The following is a 19908-nucleotide window of genomic DNA, read 5'->3' as shown; positions in this document are numbered from 1 at the left end:
GTAGAAAATGTCACTTCCAGTGGGATAATAGAATGGACACATGTTGAAACAAATTAAACGTTCGCATATAAACGCTTGTACCCAGGGACATGGCTAAATGGAAACCTCAGTTAGAGTAGTAAAATTATGTAGAAATCCGTTCATGTTATATTTAATAATTATATATATATATATATATATATATATATATATATATATATATATATATATATATATATGTGTGTTTGTGTGTGTGTGTGTATGTACGAATTACATTTTTTAACCAATGCCAAGCATATAGACTCATAGACGGAGTGTACTATGGAAAATGAAAATTGAGAATGGACCTGGAATTGTAAGTCATGGTGGGGTTAGGCGAAAAGAGAAAATGAAAAAGATTTTCCTCTAGAGGGCACATGTGACATTCTCTTTTATGCCTTCAATAACAAGAAGACCATATGTTTGTCCTATCGAAAACATTAGTACACATTTGAGAATTGGCTCTTTATAGCTGATCTAAAAACTGAATTCCGTTCAGCATTAGTAAGCTCTTGCTCTAAGATTCCGTCCCCTGTAATCATAAGGACTGTGATTGGTCCAGCATGTCCTCGCTGAAAAAATAAAACGGCTGCCATGTGACAATCAGCGCCGATAAGGGAAAATAATTGTGTGGTGGTTATCGAATTAGTAATAGAGAGTGAATGATCAAAACAGAAGAACTGTTATTTAAAATTGAGGTCTATTAACTAGAGACGAAGTGGGTCGCGTTAAGTATTTTCAGGAAAAGGGTTTCATTTTATGGGCTACGAATATCTATGATCGGATCGGAGTGCGATTAATGTGACTTGTGAAAGCAAACAGACAAACGTAACAGAGCACCGATCGAATCGGTCCATTTTTTAGCACTGGCAGCAACTGTCTTTGCTGGTGCAACTCTAATACAAACTTTGTTAATTAAATTTGAATATATATTAAGAATATACCGTTTATAGTCATATTTAATGAGACATTGGATATAACATATAGCAAATAACCGGAGTCTCTCTCCGCGAGGCCTGTGATGAATGAAACCTCACGTTGGGTTTAACAGCAACATCTTTGTGAACTAACGTTAGTAGCACTTAGCCAGTTAACGTTAGCTGCTGCTAGCTGGCTGAATTGGTAAGATTTGAACAAATCTGGTAATACTTGCGCTGCGTGTGGAATCGTGTAATGAGGTGTATTGGCATTATTCAGCGGGCAACACGTAACAGTTACCATATGCTGGGTTATACCGAGAACAAGATGTTGTGTTTCTTGCTTCTTTTCTTTTAGTGAAGATGTTTTTCTTTTTCTTAGATGACTTAGCCCTTTGATTATTTTCTTAATTTGTTGCTCTTGGATTGTTACAAGGTCAACCGCTTCTCTCATATCAAGAAACCCAAATTACTTAATTTATCTATTTATTTAATCTTAATATTATCCTCATGGATCTAAATTTTTACTCGGATCTCTCTGACGGGACTGGTCAACATGTTGATTCCGAGTTTATGGAAAACTCGTCTTACAATGGATATGATTCCGTGAACAAGGTAATTATGACTGCTTTGTGTAGTAAACATCTGTAGTTAAATATAATTTTATTTGAAATTAAAGCATGTCATGTAGTGTTCCTTTTGATCAATATGTCTGCTGCTAAATAATACAGCGGTAAACCTCTGTTTATTAGTTCGCAGGTGGCAATGAGTCGTACCTGACCATCAGTGGACCTGGTCATCATTTTCTTGAGGTGGTTCTAATTTTGTTCACAATTAACTTGTTTAATAGTAACTAAATGTTATACATGTATGTTTGTATTTATATTAAAAAAAGTTTTTATCATTTTATTCATGCATTTACTTTTATCTGTAGAAAACATTCCATACACCCTGTCTGGGTGATGAAGAGTTTGAAATCCCAATCTCCTTGGATCCAGATTCTGCGCTCACCATCGAGGATGTGGAGGCCCATTTTGGAGAGTTGGCCGAACAGGCTGAGAGCTCGAGGGGTCCTGGAGTTGGAAATAGTCTTGCCAGTAATACTGTTGTAGGGGGAAATGATCCCTCTTTTGCCTCTGCTTTCATGAATCCATCTTCTCAGGGCATAGAGCACCTGAGTTTGGGTGTGATTAACCAGCCGGGTGGAAGTGCACTGTTGAGCTCAACTCTGGGTGTGGTAAGCTTAGCTTTTTTTTTCTTCATGCTTTCAACTTGTAAGAATGGGCACTTGAATTGCTATTAATGGAATTAGATCTTGTGTAAAGTGTAGATTGGCATATCATATTTCGTCTTGACCTGTTTGTTTGTTTGTTTTTATTAGGATCTTGGCCATTCTGTTGGCTCCCATTTTAATAGTTCCTCCTCCATGACTATTGATGTTCCAATAAATGACATGAACCACAGTCTCTTGGGACACAATCAACTTACCACCATAGACCATTCAGATCTAAGTGCTCAGTTAGGGCTCAGCCTTGGTGGTGAAGCCAAGTCACCTGACCATCCACTGTCAACCACACCATCTCCTTCTGGCTCATTGCAGGATGAAGACATGGAAGACTTCAGACAGGTGAGTCTTTCAGTGATGGGCTTGATGTGTTGCACATTTTCGTTCTTTTTACATCTTACAACCTATCCCCTTTTCCGTTACAGAAAACCATGCTGGTCGACTCCTTCTCAGCCTCTGCGACGATCATACCACACATCCCTAACTTGACGGGTTCCACCCAGCTCACTTCAGCTCCTCCAGCTGTGGTGAGGAGGGTGGGCGGCAAGCCGGCCATGGTGCCTATGACCACAGTGGATACGGGAGCAACGTTCGGAGGCAAAAAAGGAAAGAAGAAAAAAGATCCCAATGAACCACAGAAACCAGTGTCAGCCTATGCTCTGTTCTTCAGAGACACCCAGGCAGCTATTAAAGGCCAAAACCCCAATGCCACATTCGGAGAGGTGTCTAAGATAGTGGCATCTATGTGGGACAGTCTTGGAGAAGAGCAAAAACAGGTGGAGTATAGTTCTTTAAAGACTGACAGTGTTGGCAAAAAGTGTAATGCAATTAAAATATGCATTACTATTCAAAGATTTGGGTCATTGCGCTTTTTTCCCTCAACAAATGTGCATTACTTTCATCAAACCTGACACAACTTTTGTAACATTATGCATTTCTTTACTACATACAACATATTTAGCAGAACAATTGTTTTCAACATTCCATTGGTAAGATAAACAGACTGTCCTGCCCAAATTCACACCACTGGCTTGTATATACGCTTAAAGGGGGGGTGAAACACTCAGTTTCAGTCAGTGTCATGTCAATCTTGAGTACCTATAGAGTAGCATTGCATCCTGCATATCTCCGAAAAGTCTTTATTTTTTTAATAATTATATAAGAAAGATGCGCTGTTCCGAGTCTTTCCGAAAAAAGCCGAGCGGGTGGGGGCGTGTCGTGTGAGCGGAGCTAAATAATGACGTGTGCAGCAGCGCGCTGTGTGTTGAGTCGAGTGCGTCGTAAAGCTGTCTCATCCCTAACAGCGGGAAAAAAACTTTATTCAAAATAAAAATATGGCTTTTAATCAGATACAGCCATACATCTATGATCCGGAATCAGACCCAGAGGCTGCAGTTGAACAGGAGCAGCAGCAAAAACGACTAGAGCAGGACGTCTCTATGTGGTACAAGTTATACACTAACTATATAATATGCTTAGCGGCTTGTGTTATTTACATATTTATACTTGAATTATATCGTCATATTTTTGTCTTTGAAGGTGTACATGTGGGAAGTGCAGTTGTGCACGTGTGTTTGTGTGTTTACGCGTGGTTTGTGTAGACAGTAAGCGGACTAAAAAAAACACAGACATTTGAAGCAGTCTCACTCACCCTTCTAACGTTGGGACTGCTCCATCATTCAGCATTAGGCGATTGGGAAAATCCGGCGTCGAGCTGGGCCTTGTTTATGAAACAGTCGGCACCGAAATGCAGCGAACAGATATAAACATTCGCGCAACTCAGTTGCTGATCCGGAAAAGCAAATTACATCCACTGTTGCCTTAACGCGGGGGTTTTGGGGAATCTGTGCAGGACTGTCTTGGTCTGGCAACCAAAAACGCACTTTTTTGGTGACATTGTTATGTGCACATCACCTGTCCAGCATCCTACAAGCCAGCGCTTTGATGGGCGTAGGCTGTTGCTTTCGCTCTCTCCCTCGCTTTCTCTCTCTCTCTCTCTCTCTCTCTCTCTCTCTCTCACGCGCTTCCGGTAGAATTGTCCGTAACGCCCATACAAGGAAATTCCGCCCCCATTAACGTCAAAGGGGACGCATGATCTCAAAAAACTTGCCGAAACTTATGACTAACCGGAAGTAGTATTTTTGACAAAGAAATACTCCCATCAAACGTCCACCTTAACTTTTGAAACTTTGTCTATGTTTATTATGCGATTCCAAGTCTTTAACAGTGTAAAAAGATCAGTATGCATGAAACAGCATTTCACCCCCCCTTTAAGGCCAATTATTGGAATTGCAGTTGTCAGAAAAGACTGAAAAGTCTAAAAAGTCTATAAATACACCTTGTGAAGGAATTCATTTACCATTTCCATCCTTAAATATTACATACATTCACATGCTTTTTATGAAACTTGAATTATGAACTTTTGCAGGTTTACAAGAGGAAAACAGAGGCAGCTAAGAAAGAGTATCTTAAAGCTTTAGCTGCCTACAGAGCTAATCAACTCTCAAAAGTGAGTGAATTGTTTCTATTTTTGTTTTTGCTATTTAATTGTTTTTTTGCTGTCTAATCTTATACTTTCTTTTCCTCATCCAGCCATCTAATGAGATGGAAGATACTGCTCCTTCCACTCCGCCCTCTGTCCCCTGTCCTGCACCCGTCACACCCGCACCTGCTGCCCCTGTCCGTCCGCGCTTGACTCCTATCCCTGAGCAGAACACCATCACCAACATCTGCGCATCCAATATTATCCTGGACCTGCCTCAAGTCACCACCCGTTCTCGCACGGGTTCTCTACCCTTGGCCATCGGCCAGCCCCCTAACATTAACCCCAGCCCGACACCCACTGTCACGAAAATCATCATCTCAAAGCAGATGCTGCAGGGAGGTTCTCAGCTCCACCAGATCCCCACGTCTATGGTGACGGTGATTCCGGCCGGAGTACGAGCTGTGCACCCGGCTTCTGCTGGACGACAGCCTCCACCACTGCAGCAGATGCAGGGCACCCCACCTCCACCACGTCTGCAGCAGATGGTACAAACCCAAGCCCCGCCTCCTCTTCAGGCCAAGCCCCGTGGAGGGGCAGGAATTTCCGTGGCTGTCACGGCTACGCCTCCACCGCCTCTTCAGATAAAGATTGTGCCCGCTTCAATACACTCTGACCTGTCCACACCCATTATTGTTACTACAGCAACAAGTGTCAATCCTGTTATTTCTGCATCCACCATCTCAGCCTTAGCACATCCCGCCCCTGTTGAGGTGAAAGTGGAAGAGCCCAAAGAGGAGTTGCTCACTGGGACGGATGAGGCTCTGACAGAGGAACCCGAAGAGGTTGGTTTTTTCCCCCCATAATTAACCCGTTTAATCCCAAATTTTTTCCTGCAATGTGAGTACATGCAATTTACTCCTTAGACCTCCCTAACACACAAATGGTATGCCTTCTTTGATTTTATGTTGGTTAAGTTAGTGAAATATTAGGTTTTATACTCGGTCACAATAGTGACCGGTGGGAAACAGCATAGACAGAATTCATACAAATTCTTCTATTAGACCTATTTACCGGTTTGAAACTTAAAATAACAATAAAATATCCAACATATAAGAATGAGATATGATTAGGATTTACTTTAAAACTATTTCTATTGTTCATGATACACAATAAAAAAAAAATTGGGGGTATGAAAATTGCAGCCCATTGAAATAAATACAAAAATCTAGGTAACACGTTCATCTTCACTGAATAACGTGTCTGGCCAAAGAGAGGGGAAGAGGTGACCAACAAACCTTGAAAAGATCTAGGCACATACATGTAGTTATTACTCCTAAATATTAGGAAGAGCAACTTTGAACATTGAAGCACCAATTGGTAAATCTGAAATTTGGAAGTTTACAAGGTATATCTTATAAGGTTTATAAGGTATATCTCATAGATATAGATAGACAGACAGACAGACAGACAGACAGAAGTATAGACTGATAGACAGATAGACAGAAGTATAGATAGATAGACAGACAGACAGACAGACAGACAGACAGACAGACAGACAGACAGACAGACAGAAGTATAGATAGATAGACAGACAGGCAGACAGACAGACAGAAGTATAGATAGACAGACAGAAGTATAGATAGACAGACAGAGAGAAGTATAGACAGACAGACAGAAGTTTAGCTAGATAGACAGAAGTATAGACAGACAGACATATAGATAGACAGACAGATGTATAGTTAGACAGACAGACAGAAGTGTAGTTAGTTAGACAGACAGAAGTATAGATAGATAGACAGACAGACAGACAGACAGAAAGAAGTATAGCTAGACAAAGGTATAGACAGACAGAAAGAAGTATAGCTAGACAAAGGTATAGACAGACAGAAGTACGATGGATGGATGGATGGATGGATGGATGGATGGATGGATGGATGGATGGATGGATGGATGGACGGATGGGCAGATGGGCAGATGGATAGTTTTCAGTTCAATCTGTGAGTGAGTTCATATGAATAACACAGAATGACATAGAGGGGACATATTCTGTGTTATACTACCGGTCACAATTGTGACCGTCTTCTTTTATATGCATCCTGACAGCAGAATAAACTATGTATTCATATAATTTCAATATGTATGTATAGATGACCCTTTCATGATGATGTGTGCAAAAAATGAATGAGCTATTCAAAAATTAACTTTGATTAATTCATTAAATTTTCCTGTCATTTCTGTGCTTTCACATTGTCATTGTGCTAAGATGGCAGTACCAAGAAATAAGTGTGTGTGGTCACACGACCAAACTATACAGCAATGTTAGACCTGCCCAGAACTCATGTAGACATCTTAAATGGGTATTATAAATGAAAATTTGCTTCATAATAGAAGTTGATTTTTAATACAACACTAAAATATTCGAGGAAAATTGACGGTCACAATTGTGACCGGTGGGATTAAACGGGTTAACATCAACAGAGCTACTCTGGTTACACTTTCTTTTAAGGTGTCACTGATACAGTGTAATTATACAATTTAAGTAATGAGTAATATTAACAACCAGTCAAAAGAGAACAGTAAGATTTTTTTAATGTTTTAGAAGAATTCTTTTCTGCTCACCAAGGCTGAATTTATTTGATCCAAAATACAGCAAAAAAAAACTATTATTGTGAAATATTTGTACAGTTTAAAATAACTTTTTTTCTATTTTAATACATTTTAAAATGCAATTTCTGATTCAAAGCTGAATTTTACAGACGCTCTGGAGAACAGAAGAGACAAAAGTAAAAGCTGCTTTATAGTAGAAATCATTAACTCAAGTCTGACACTTTTTAAAATCTGCTGGCTTTAAAGCAATCTTTTATTAGGGTGTGGAATTGCAGAGATTTTGCAAACACATCCACATTGCTATGATCAGATGCTTTCTTAACTGCTGTTTTCTCTCCGCTGTCATTTTTTATTGTTTATTTTGTTATTGGGAGGCTCAGTGGTTCATGTAGGTTGTTTACAAACCGAAGGGTTGGTGGTTCAATCCCCGGTTCCACCTGACCAAGTGTCGAAGTGTCCATGAGCAAGACACCTTACCCCAGTTGCTCCCGACGAGCTGGATGGCGCCTTACTTGGCTGACATCGCCGTCGGTGTATGAATGGGTGAATGTGAGGCAAAATGTAAAGCGCTTTGGATGGCCATAGGGTCTGTTAAAGCGCTATATAAATGCAGTCCATTTACCCCAATGCATGCAGCAAATATTTATGCCAATCATGTTTGATACCAGTATATCTTTCTTTTTACCATTACCAAAGAACAGAAAAGAACTACGCTCTGATTATATCTGTGCCTTAAGAGGTCAAACACAAGTTAAGCATACAGCAAAGAGTTATTTAGAGACGTTTTTCCTGCTTTTTCAGATGGAGATGGAGGTAAGTGTTGCTCCTTCGGTCTCCTCTTCTGCTCCTTCTTCGAATCTCTGTGTCCGCGCTGGATGCACAAACCTGGCCGTGGAGAGTCGAGACTGGGATAAGGAGTATTGCAGCAATGAATGTGTGGCCACACACTGCAGGTGTGTTTTTGTGTATGCAGTTTTTCTTTTCTTCGTAAGGTGTTTTTTTTTTTGCACAGTCAAATTCCATTTACTAACCATCCCTATTTTCTTACCAGGGATATTTTCATGGCCTGGTGTTCAATCAAGAGCCAGAACTCAGCCACTGTCAAATAAATGAAACAAAATCCTCCTGATTCTGGGTCTTGGCATGGCTGGATGTGTCTTTTATAACAACAGAACAAAATTTTACTGGAATTACTAGTGAAGGCTTAGTGTTTTTGTTGTGAAATATCTAAGGCATAAAAAAACTGTGGAAAAATCACTCTTGATATTAAAGGACAAGTATTTGTCTTTGTTCCAACTATTGATGAATATAATGCGACATTACATGTTGACTTGGTTTCCCAATTGGAAAAGACCTACAGTGAATTTTTTTTTTTTTACCTTGTATTGTTTCCATCAGGTTTTGGCCAGTGGTTTATCTTATTATTTTTGTGTATGTATGTTGCTTGTTATTGTTAAAAGGAGGCAAATCTGAACCCTTGTGTTATTTTCAAATGCAGTAATTTTGATTATGATGACAAATTTAGGAGTATTGGTGAACCTCAAACAGCAATGCAATCAGTCTGCAATTCTATTCCATTTTCAGTTTTCTTATGTTGTATTGACAGTGTCTTAGATCAGTGTTCACAAGTGCTCTTGTGTAAATTCTTTTGCCTTAGTTATAGGGTTTGGCCGACTTTTTTTTTAGATTGTGTTACAAAAATTACTCAAGTATTAATAAAAGGCAGCCAAAATGGACTAAGTTTCAGAATTTATTGCAAACATGCCCCTTTTAATGCAATGCTCAAATGGTTGTAGCACCTGTGTATATGTATGTGTGTGTATGTGTATATATATATATATATGTGTGTGTGTGTGTGTGTTTGTGTATGTATGTGTGTATATTTATTGTCCAACAACAAATATTTTGATGTACATATTAGTCAGAATTATTGCATTCCTATTCTACAGGGAGTGCAGAATTATTAGGCAAATTAGTATTTTGACCACATCATCCTCGTTATGCATGTTGTCTTACTCCAAGCTGTATAGGCTGGAAAGCCTACTACCAATTAAGCATATTAGGTGATGTGCATCTCTGTAATGAGAAGGGGTGTGGTCTAATGACATCAACACCCTATATCAGGTGTGCATAATTATTAGGCAACTTCCTTTCCTTTGGCAAAATGGGTCAAAAGAAGGACTTTACAGGCTCAGAAAAGTCAAAAATCGTGAGATATATTGCAGAGGGATGCAGCAGTCTTAAAATAGCCAAGCTTTTAAAGCGTGATCATCAAACAATCAAGCGTTTCATTCAAAATAGTCAACAGGGTCGCAAGAAGCGTGTGGAAAAACCAAAGCGCAAAATAACTGCCTGTGAACTGAGAAAAGTCAAGCGTGCAGCTGCCAAGATGCCACTTGCCACCAGTTTGGCCATATTTCAGAGCTGCAACATCACTGGAGTGCCCAAAAAGCACAAGGTGTGCTATACTCAGAGACATGGCCATGGTAAGAAAGGCAGAAAGTCGACCACCACTGAACAAGACACACAAGCTGAAACGTCTCAAGACTGATTTTTCTTAGGTTTTATGGACTGATGAAATGAGAGTGAGTCTTGATGGGCCCGTGGCTGGATTGGTAAAGGGCAGAGAGCTCCAGTCCGACTCAGACGCCAGCAAGGTGGAGGTGGAGTACTGGTTTGGGCTGGTATCATCAAAGATGAGCTTGTGGGGCCTTTTCGGGTTGAGGATGGAGTCAAGCTCAACTCCCAGTCCTACTGCCAGTTTCTGTAAGACACCTTCTTCAAGCAGTGGTACAGGAAGAAGTCTGCATCCTTCAAGAAAAACCTGATTTTCATGCAGGACAATGCTCCATCACATGCTTCCAAGTACTCCACAGCGTGGCTGGCAAGAAAGGGTATAAAAGAAGAAAATCTAATGATATGGCCTCCTTGTTCACCTGATCTGAACCCCGTTGAGAACCTGTGGTCCATCATCAAATGTGCGATTTACAAGGAGGGAAAACAGTACACCTCTCTGAACAGTGTCTGGGAGGCTGTGGTTGCTGCTGCACGCAATGTTGATGGTGAACAGATCAAAACACTGACAGAATCCATGGATGGCAGGCTTTTGAGTGTCCTTGCAAAGAAAGGTGGCTATATTGGTCACTGATTTGTTTTTGTTTGGTTTTTGAATGTCAGAAATGTATATTTGTGAATGTTGCGATGTTATTTTGGTTTCACTGGTAAAAATAAATAATTGAAATGGGTATAAATTTGTTTTTTGTTAAGTTGCCTAATAATTATGCACAGTAATAGTCACCTGCACACACAGCTATCCCCCTAAAATAACTAAAACTTCTAAAAATATTCAGCTTTGATATTAATGAGTTTTTTGTGTTCATTGAGAACATGGTTGTTGTAAAAATAATAAATTAATCCTCAAAAATACAACTTGCCTAATAATTCTGCACTCCCTGTATGTGCTCCGTCTTTTTGCCGCGCATGCACATGGCGATATTTATTCATGGAAGCCTGACATTTTTTCACATGCAGAAGGCTTGTCCTCTCCAGACAGCAAAATGGACATATTTGCATGACTTTCTAACATTTACAGATAGGCAATATACCTGTGAAATGGAAGTTATGCACTGAGGAAAGCACCATATTTCATTGCATTAAACACTGAGTAGGTTAGCTTATTTATCTGTTTGTCAGCACAAACAGTCTATCTAAAAGAGCATCTGATTGGGCAAGCTGCTCTAAACTTTGTTTTAACTATATCTTACCAGTTGTTTTAAAGCCCTTAATAAAGCATGTGTCCTGTTGAGGACAAGTTGTATCATTCACTTTCCATGGATCAGCTTACTGCGTACTCCATCATTTTTCAGATGCGCTTGTATCAATCTACTGTATATCGTTAAAAACGGTATTGCCTCATTCCATATCATTAAAAAAAAATTCTATATTGCATAGACTCGATATACCGCCCAGCCCTATAGCGACAATGAGTAGTTCTGTCAGAACTGACAGCGGAAACTGAGTGGTGAATGGTGACGGTCTCAGCACCAGAAGGAGCCATGCTGGTGTTTTGACCATGGTCAGAAAAAGACCTGAAAGAAGCATTAACTCACCCCTCTGACCCCTGAGAATAAGGTGACACGTTTGCTGCAGAGTTTTTATTGTTCTGCCAAGATTTCAGTTCCGTGCATGGTAAATGAACTAAAACAATGCTCCGGTTGGGGCCAGCAGAGTGGTATAAGATCAAAGCCCGCTTTTCCAACAACAGATTTGAGGAGAAGCATTCTGAAAATGCAGTGTACAGACAACCACACGCCGAAGACCCGTGTACACATCACGAAAGCATTAGTTTGATTCTCTTCCCCATGTATCACTGTCAAAAGCAGATGTGACCACTGGGAAGATGCCTATTTGTGAAAACATTCATGTTTAGTACAGATCGGCAAGATACTTAGGAAAAGATCAAATTTAACCCTATCTTATCTGCATATTGAACAAAAATATGTCAAGCTGATATTGAATTTGTACTGTGTAGTGGACAATAACATAAATCACTGTCTCATCTTAGAGGAAGAGGCAGCAAATATTGAGGCCGTAAGGGACATACCAGAAAAATCAAATTGATGTTAGGCTAATTAAAAATGTGTAACCGGTAGTTATACGTGTAAAAACTTGTACAAGACTTACAAGTAGTCAATGAAGCAGTACATATGCAAGCCCCAAGTGTCCCAAACCCTTACACGATTTAGTCACAAGTGTCGAGCGATGGTGAATGGTTCTCTGTTGTCAATACAATGCCTTCTTCAGCATGCCTGTACATCCAGACAGTTAATTTTGGTTTGCATTTAATTTCAATAGAAAATCGTATACATTGACAAGGCTTTGTCAAGGTCATTGTGAATCACCACCCAATCATCACGAGGCACAGAGAAGAAGCTTCAAACCATTACAGCTCACGTAAGTACAGCGATGTTGCAATATGTGGATGACATGTAGTCCGAGAAAGCGAGAGTGCGAACAGGATACAGTGAAACTCTTAAAACATCTGGCAACAGAAGGTCAAGTAATGACCAGAAATCTCTGTCCAAAACATGTGTGGAGGCAATGCAGAAGATTCCAAAACCTGCAACAAAGAAGCAGTTAATGTAATTTCTAGGTATTTGCTCTTACTGTTGAACATTTAATCCAAATTTTGCAACTGATGAGGCACCACTGAGCTCAATTGTTCATGAAAAAGGCCTCAACCTTCATAATAAAATAATGGCCATGGATGAATCTGGCTATCATGGTCTGTTGTTGCGGCAGAAAGAAACACCACCTACGCAGCGCATAACGTGGGAAGGCAGAGAGCAAGTGAGCTAGCTCTGTCCATACACAGAGAGTTAACTCTTTTCTTTTGCAGTATGTCATGATGGATTCCATTGAACTGAACTGATTCTGTTCAAATGTATAAAATGTTGTTACTGTTAAAGGGGTACTTCAGCGCTGGGAAGATTAATCTGTATTTAAACTGGGTCATCAATGTAGTAGAAATGTGAAATTATTTTTGAATTTGGTGCTTTCTTCACTGAGAAAAGACAGAAAATGTATTTTTGTCTCATGGGAATAAAAGACTACAATTCCCAGAATGCTTCGCTGCCCTGTGAGGCCATTCCCAAAGCCACCAACTGGATTACTGTGACTGAGTTGGAGAAGACACTACAATTAAAAACTGAACGTGTCTGTTCAATATAATGAGTGAGTCACCGTGCGAGTATTACAGCACTGAGCACTAACTGCAGGAGTGAGATAAATGAGCTCTCGTGATGAGAGCTGAGGTAATCACGACTACACTCGCGGCATACATTCACAACGCGAATTCAGTCTGGCGCTTCAGTTCATGCCTTTGCAAGCTTAACTTTCATAGAAATTAATTTGAGAAGTTAAAAGACTTACATTGCTCACAATAGCTCTGTTTAAATGAGTGCCTGCAGCTGAGCTCTGAGTGTGATCTCCCATCCCCCATGTGCGGGTTCAAAACATGCGGAAAATGGCTCCCTCTGCTGGCTGTAGTCTTTAGCCTTTGGCCAAACATTCCTCCTATGATACAAATATCGTCAATTTCCATCATAGGAGGAATTTTTCCAGAAATAAAATGCAATAATCTCTTGTCTCAGGGGGATATGAGGGGGGAAATTACAATCATTTGAATATACTCCAGGGTTTCTACTGATACAAAGCCATATGCTAATCGCTGAAGTAACCCTTTAACATGAAAACACCACAGGTCACACCAAAAAGGACGACTAGCCAGATAAGCAGGTTTAATACATATCACTAACAAAAATACTCTACACTCACAGGTGAAAACAGCCAGGAAATGGTTTACTCCAACACAAACTCCAGCCTCAGACAGAAAGAATAAAGTAAGGGATCAAGGTTGTGTGCTGGTAAGGAACCTCCCTTGCTAACGAGGGAAAGCATCGCAACGGCTTGCAAAGAGTCACCCTGATAAAGATGGATTATTCACGGCGCAAACGACATGATCAACACAACTGGAAGAAGATGTGAACCAACTAATGGTTTCATTTTAGCAGAAACATCAGTTTGTGTGATGTTTTTTTTATCATTTTATTTGATTCAAGCAAACTATGTATTGTATGACTGAGTATTACTATATATCTCATGATTTGATTAATGATCATTTGAAAATATTTCAGGTACATGTAAATTGAAAAGAGCAAAAGCTATTAATACTATAGACTATGGGAGTCTCACTATACATTATTGTAAACAACAATTTTCTAAAAAAAAAAAAAAAAACATTTTTCTAACTGGTTTTTCAATTCCAGCTTCACCATAATAATTATGTTTCTTTTTCCCACGACACTGGCATGTTTTTTCATTGAATTGCTCAAACTTTTCTTCAGTAGTTTTTCAATTAACTGCAGCTCTTGTAGCAAGAAAATGATATATGCTTGACCCTTTTAATAAAAACAGCCCAATAAACAAAGATATGAGGTTATTGTTTATTCAAAAACAAACTATATAGGTTTGTCATTATGGCTATGAGAAACGGTTAAAAAAAGTATGTATAACAAAAACTGAAGCAGAAACCTTTTCTTTTGTTTGCTATGAACTCACAAATATTACTACAAATGTTTCTACATAGTTTTTTGTTTTAGGTTGTTGTTGTTTTTTAAACCGAAATTGACAGCATTGATTGTTTTGTTTTTTTAAGACAAAACAAAACTGTATGACAAAAAAATAAAGCAATCTGAGAAAGGTTTTCTTGGCCCATACAAAGAGATCACATTAAAATGTTAAAAAGCACATGTAAAAGGCAATCTGAAAAAGGGAGCAAGTGTGTTACTAACAGCAATATTTTTTTACAGCTTTTTAAAAAGAAGCTTAAAGTGAACAAAGCGTGCTAAACAAGTAGTGAACAACAAGACTATTTCCTTTGAAAAAATATTACAAGGATATATAAAGCCCTGCAAATCTTGCAGCATCCAACTATCTCCAGTGTTCAATTTTACAGATTATTAAAAGTCATTGTTACAAATATAAGAGTTTAAAAGCAGTGACTTCAGTATTTACAGCAAGCAATAATTAGTCAAGTCTGTTTGTGTTGGACTGTATGATGAAACCCTCTAATGCCCTGGACATTTTTACATTTAGTGGCATGAAACTACTGGTGGGGTCTAGTTTTCCAACCGGGCATATGATTAGTACAGATGCAGATAAAAAGCAAAGACTACAACAGAAGAAATCGGTCCACAAACAATCCTATTCAACATGAAAAAAAAAAAGATATTAAGAAGAAAACCTGAAACTTGAACACGCAAAATGAGTAACCCCAAATGTTCTTATATCCTACTTGCTATTGTGCGTCAGCTCGGGTGTTATATTTACCAGCTGGATCCAGTGGTTCTGATGCGAGGTAGAAATATGGTGTTTGGTTTAGGTCACGCAAAACGTTTGTTCCGTTACTGAAGAGTTCGAAAGCTAACTGGTGCAGAGTGAGCGAGTCTGTGTTTCTCAAGGTTCTTGAGGATCCTAAAACCCTTCGAGCACAAGTTGCAAATGAAGGGCTTTTCACCAGTGTGAAAGCGCAGGTGAGCCTTGAGATTGTTTTTGAGACGGAAGCCTTTCCTGCAGTGTGGGCAGACGTGAGGTCTCTCTCCAGTGTGGAATCGCTCGTGCCTTCGCAAGCTTTTCCGCAGGGCAAATGTCTTTTTACACTTTCTGCATGAATACGGCTTTTCGCCTGTATGAAAGCGTTCGTGACGCTTTAGGATCTTCTTGCGTTTGAACTTTTTGCCACAGATCTTGCATGCATGAGCATGTCCTTGCGAGAGGACTCCCTGCAGGCGCCAAATGCCGTTCCCGCACTCTTTAAAGCAGCACAGTCGACGTCCCGTATGGACACGCTGATGGGCTCGCAGATCTTTGGGTGTAGAGAAGCATTTTTTGCTGGATCCATTCACCCTTGGCACACTTGACAGCATCAGTAGGTTCACAAGTTGCACAGAACAAGGCCGTAACAGTTTGCAATCGAAAGGCGTTTGGCTCATCTGGAAACGCACCTTCTTTGCATTCAGCGCACTAGTACCTGATGCCTGGCTGAGTTCATTGGCCTCCACTGGAGTTTTGCTGGATTGAGGGGGTTCTATGTGAGGTGACTTTTCAACAGACAGCGAAGAATTTACTTCCATAAGGTCGAGGTCCCACTGGGTTATACTGTCAGTGGGAAGGTCAGCGCTGGGAATGTTACCTAGAACAGAGCTGAATGGATGAGGCTCTGGATCTACTATAGAGTGCGAAGAAGGTTCCTCAAGAGCATCAAGTCCTTGAAGACCTAAAAGACCACAAACAAAAAGATTAAAAAAGGAGAATTTTTTTTTCATTCAATAGTAATTTCTGATTTTTTTTGTTTAAAAAAAATAAAAGTAAAAATTGTGTACATAAAACATTTACTTTTAGAATCAGAGTTTATTTCTGGATACATAATGAAGAAAAATTGCATTTTATATATTCAGCTTAAGCATCTCTGTGTAGCTGGACAAAGGATTATAAATTAAGCTGGTCTAGTTTCTTTATACCATTTTCCTGAATTGTCTCTGTTCTTTTTATGTCATCTGTCCATGGGTGTTCATGAATTATGCTGTCTCCCCTCCCCACTCCAATCTCCTAAAAAAAAGAAAAACAATATGACTTGGTTAATAAGGGAAAATAAAATAATTGTTGTACATTTTTGGTGTAGCATCGTTCTTCTTTAAATATTTAAATTATAAACATATTTTAATTCATATTAATATCCATTTGTTCTCTAGGTCAGTTTCCCAAATGGGGGTTAATAACTGCAGGGGGTTTGTGAATTTACAAAAAGCTAATAGTATACCTAAAATAAAAGTAAAATAAATAAATGGGGTTGCAAGATCATTTTAACATAGCTGTGATTTAATTAAATAACTGTATAGTCTCATACGCTGCATGGTTCAGATTGAAAAACGGGCAGCTCGTGATTCAGTGTTTCACTTTATTTACACAGGCACATCATTTCCAGCATTTTTGTGGACAGACGTCTACAGCCTTTTACTAGTATACCATCAAAATAAAAGTTTGAGGATTCAAAATGTTGAATAGCTTGTGGGTTTGAACTTTGAAAGAGAATACATATTACTTTTTCCATTTTTTATTTATTTATTTAAAAAAATATTTTTTTTATTAATGTATACATATGATAATGATAAGACATAAGATAAGAATGATAAGAAAATATCCTTTATGTCACAGTACAGTTGCAATTTAAAATGGTAATATATTTACATCTTCATTTTTATAATTATAATTAAAATAACAGTAATATTAAATTTGATTGAGTTCCACAAAACACTAGTGTGAATGTTGTTTGAGTCAAGATAAATAAAACACAAAAAAAAAGAAAAAAAAAAGATCTAATATCTTTAAAATGCATAATGAACATTATTTCAAACTATCTAGTTAACTAGAGAAAGTGAAAAATCAGCGCCACCTACAGTTTCTTTGAAGATTGTGCATGGAAGGTCAACCATGCATTGCAAATCCACTGCTTCTGGCGACTCCTTGCAGAGACTTTCAGAGGGAGAAAGTCCCTCCTCTCCTTTGGATTCCTGCAGATAAATCCCATCTTTCTCAATGGATACACACAGATCTGAATGGGGATTTCGGGGTAGAAGAGAACACAACATATTACAACTTAGAAACCTGGTCTGTGTCTATTACAGTGCTGCTAGTTCTCAAGGGACATTATTTGGGATTTTATGAGCACATTGTCCTTTTGAAAAGTTATTTTACATTTGAAAAATGTAGAAGTCTAAAAACCAGCTCAATTTTGCATAAACAGGTGAATAAACAATATTCATAAAAAGTTTTATTAAATATTTTGATCAAATATTGTCATATGATTATTAGCTCTTACTAATTTAATAAGTCACAGGCACAACAAACAACAATGTTAGCATGTAAACTAAGCAATAGTCTGCAAATCAAACTACTACAAAGTCGGACTTCAACCCTGACAAACGCAGCAGTAGTGCTGACTGATACTTTTCAAAGTATGGAAAACCCTTTTAACATTTACTTGTTAAAACTAAATAGTATTTATGTTACTTGTTTGTTTTTTGTTTTACAAAAATTCATCACAAAGTGTGCACATCTAATAGGCAAAAAAGCTCATCCATTAACAAACAAAAAAGTAAGGAAAAGTCAGCACACCACAGCTCCCTTTCTTACTTGGTATTTTTAACCAATCCAATAATAAGTTTTACCTTTTTAGTTTCAATAATTCAGTAACTTTTAATTAGATAGTAATACTTCCAACAATTCCAACAGTGACTTTTTTGATAGTATTGATTTAGTCACTATTTACTCATGTCTTTCAGTTTAGAGTACATCACCATATAGACTTTATAAACAGACTTCACTCGTGTAAAAAAAAAAGAGGTATGTTTGCTATTGTGAGAGATATGTTTGAATTAACACAACATGACAAATCAATATACATTTATTCTGTTTTCATTGTTGTACGAATATATAACATATCACTATAACGTTAATCAAAATATATCATGTTCAGGTCTTTGGTGTAAACAGCTATTTGTAATAATTTATTATATTGTCATTATTTTCTAGCCTAGTAAAATGTAACTAAATATAAAACTACTAGAACAGAGACTAATAGCGAAGGAAGACAAAAGTATATTAAATAAATAACGTTAACGAACAGAATTAGGAAAAACGAATAATCTATCTATCCTCATTATTATTTTTAAATACCGGTCACATAAAACAGATAAAAGCAATGCTTATTAAAACGGCTTGCCATATACGACAGCCTTCTTCCGGTTTACTCCTGTTGAATTCAACAAATGTGGAAGTAAAGCCAAGCTACATCCACAGCTAGAGAAGTGGCTGTTGTTTACGCAAAAACATAACGTTACCCTGGTGGTTGGACAGCAGTGTCTCTCCCACTTGCACACCGACGCTGCAAACCATCTTGTCCGATAGATTAGTCAATGCACTTTCCATATGAGCTCTGATATCAGGGACACGCACGAGATCTTCTTTGATCTGAGCTTCTCTGTCGACCGTGCAGCCATGGGATTCCAATGCGCGTCCTTCGAAAACTTTCGTTATCTCCACGACGGCCACCTTCAGTAACACCTCCATAACGGCCGCCACCTCTGCTTGAAACCTGGACACGGACGGGGACATTTTGCTGTCGGTCTCAACATGCACAATATAAGTTACAATGCATAAACAAACGGATCAGTCGTGCAGTCGTTTGTGGTCATAGCCACATGGCTAAGATGGAAGTAATAGGCGTGTCTGCTGACATTCCACAATGACGTATGCACGTATTACACGGCTGGCGCCAAATCCAGACGTCGTTTTAAAGGGAATGTTGAAAGCAAAAATGTTGTCGTATGGGTCCTTTGGTTATTTTTATAGAATATTCATTGTTTAAAGTTTATATTTTGTTGAAATACAAGCTGAAACCATGTTTTGCTACACTGTATAGCATTATGTGGAGAATGTGGCTAGAGTGACAATAAACTAAACAAACCGATTAGGCCTAATTAAGCCTCTTTATAATTAGTTTAATTGTGTAGGGTTTTTAATGTATGTCCTGCGAATATAAAATTAAAAGTTGAGCCACATGTTTTTGTTGTAAGAAAAATTTGATATGGATGATAAACTAATACAAAAGCATGTATATTTAATTAAATATAGGCATATATATATATATATATATATATATATATATATATATATATATATATATATATATATATAGAGAGAGAGAGAGAGAGAGAGAGAGAGAGAGAGAGAGAGAGAGAGAGAGAGAGAGAGAGAGAGAGAGAGAGAGAGAGAGTATAGGCTGTGTGTAGCCTACATACATGTCAGAGGTGGGAGTCATGGCAATATCATTTTATATAGGCTACAATATATATATATAACATAATTACATCTATATATAAAACGTTAGTTAGTTAAATAACTAGGCTAAATAATTTACTTATTTAATTACAAAAACTAAAATACAAAAAAATACATTTTTTTAGAATGTTTGAATA

The 19908-nt window shown here is 38.3% G+C and overlaps 2 protein-coding genes across 2 annotated transcripts; one reads left to right on the top strand and one right to left on the bottom strand.

Annotated features, from left to right (window-relative positions):
• Positions 1 to 642: 642 nt before the first annotated feature.
• tox4a (TOX high mobility group box family member 4 a) lies at positions 643 to 9048 on the top strand. The gene is made up of 9 exons (XM_067452404.1): positions 643 to 1550; positions 1688 to 1747; positions 1870 to 2172; positions 2317 to 2562; positions 2646 to 2996; positions 4649 to 4729; positions 4813 to 5547; positions 8114 to 8265; positions 8364 to 9048. Exons 1-9 carry the CDS (start codon positions 1446 to 1448, stop codon positions 8419 to 8421), a joined length of 2091 nt encoding a protein of 696 aa, XP_067308505.1. The 5' UTR covers positions 643 to 1445; the 3' UTR covers positions 8422 to 9048.
• Positions 9049 to 14302: 5254 nt separating this feature from the next.
• Positions 14303 to 19213, bottom strand: si:rp71-1g18.1 (uncharacterized protein LOC559922 homolog). The gene is made up of 4 exons (XM_067453257.1): positions 18772 to 19213; positions 17329 to 17483; positions 16393 to 16480; positions 14303 to 16148 (listed from the first exon to the last, which is right to left on the bottom strand). Exons 1-4 carry the CDS (start codon positions 19043 to 19045, stop codon positions 15277 to 15279), a joined length of 1389 nt encoding a protein of 462 aa, XP_067309358.1. The 5' UTR covers positions 19046 to 19213; the 3' UTR covers positions 14303 to 15276.
• Positions 19214 to 19908: the final 695 nt, after the last annotated feature.

This window comes from Pseudorasbora parva, chromosome 9 (assembly GCF_024679245.1).
Source record: "Pseudorasbora parva isolate DD20220531a chromosome 9, ASM2467924v1, whole genome shotgun sequence".
NCBI classification, from domain to species: Eukaryota; Metazoa; Chordata; class Actinopteri; order Cypriniformes; family Gobionidae; genus Pseudorasbora; species Pseudorasbora parva.
Note: the sequence above shows the minus strand (reverse complement) of the source record. Positions and strands in the feature narration are given on the sequence as shown.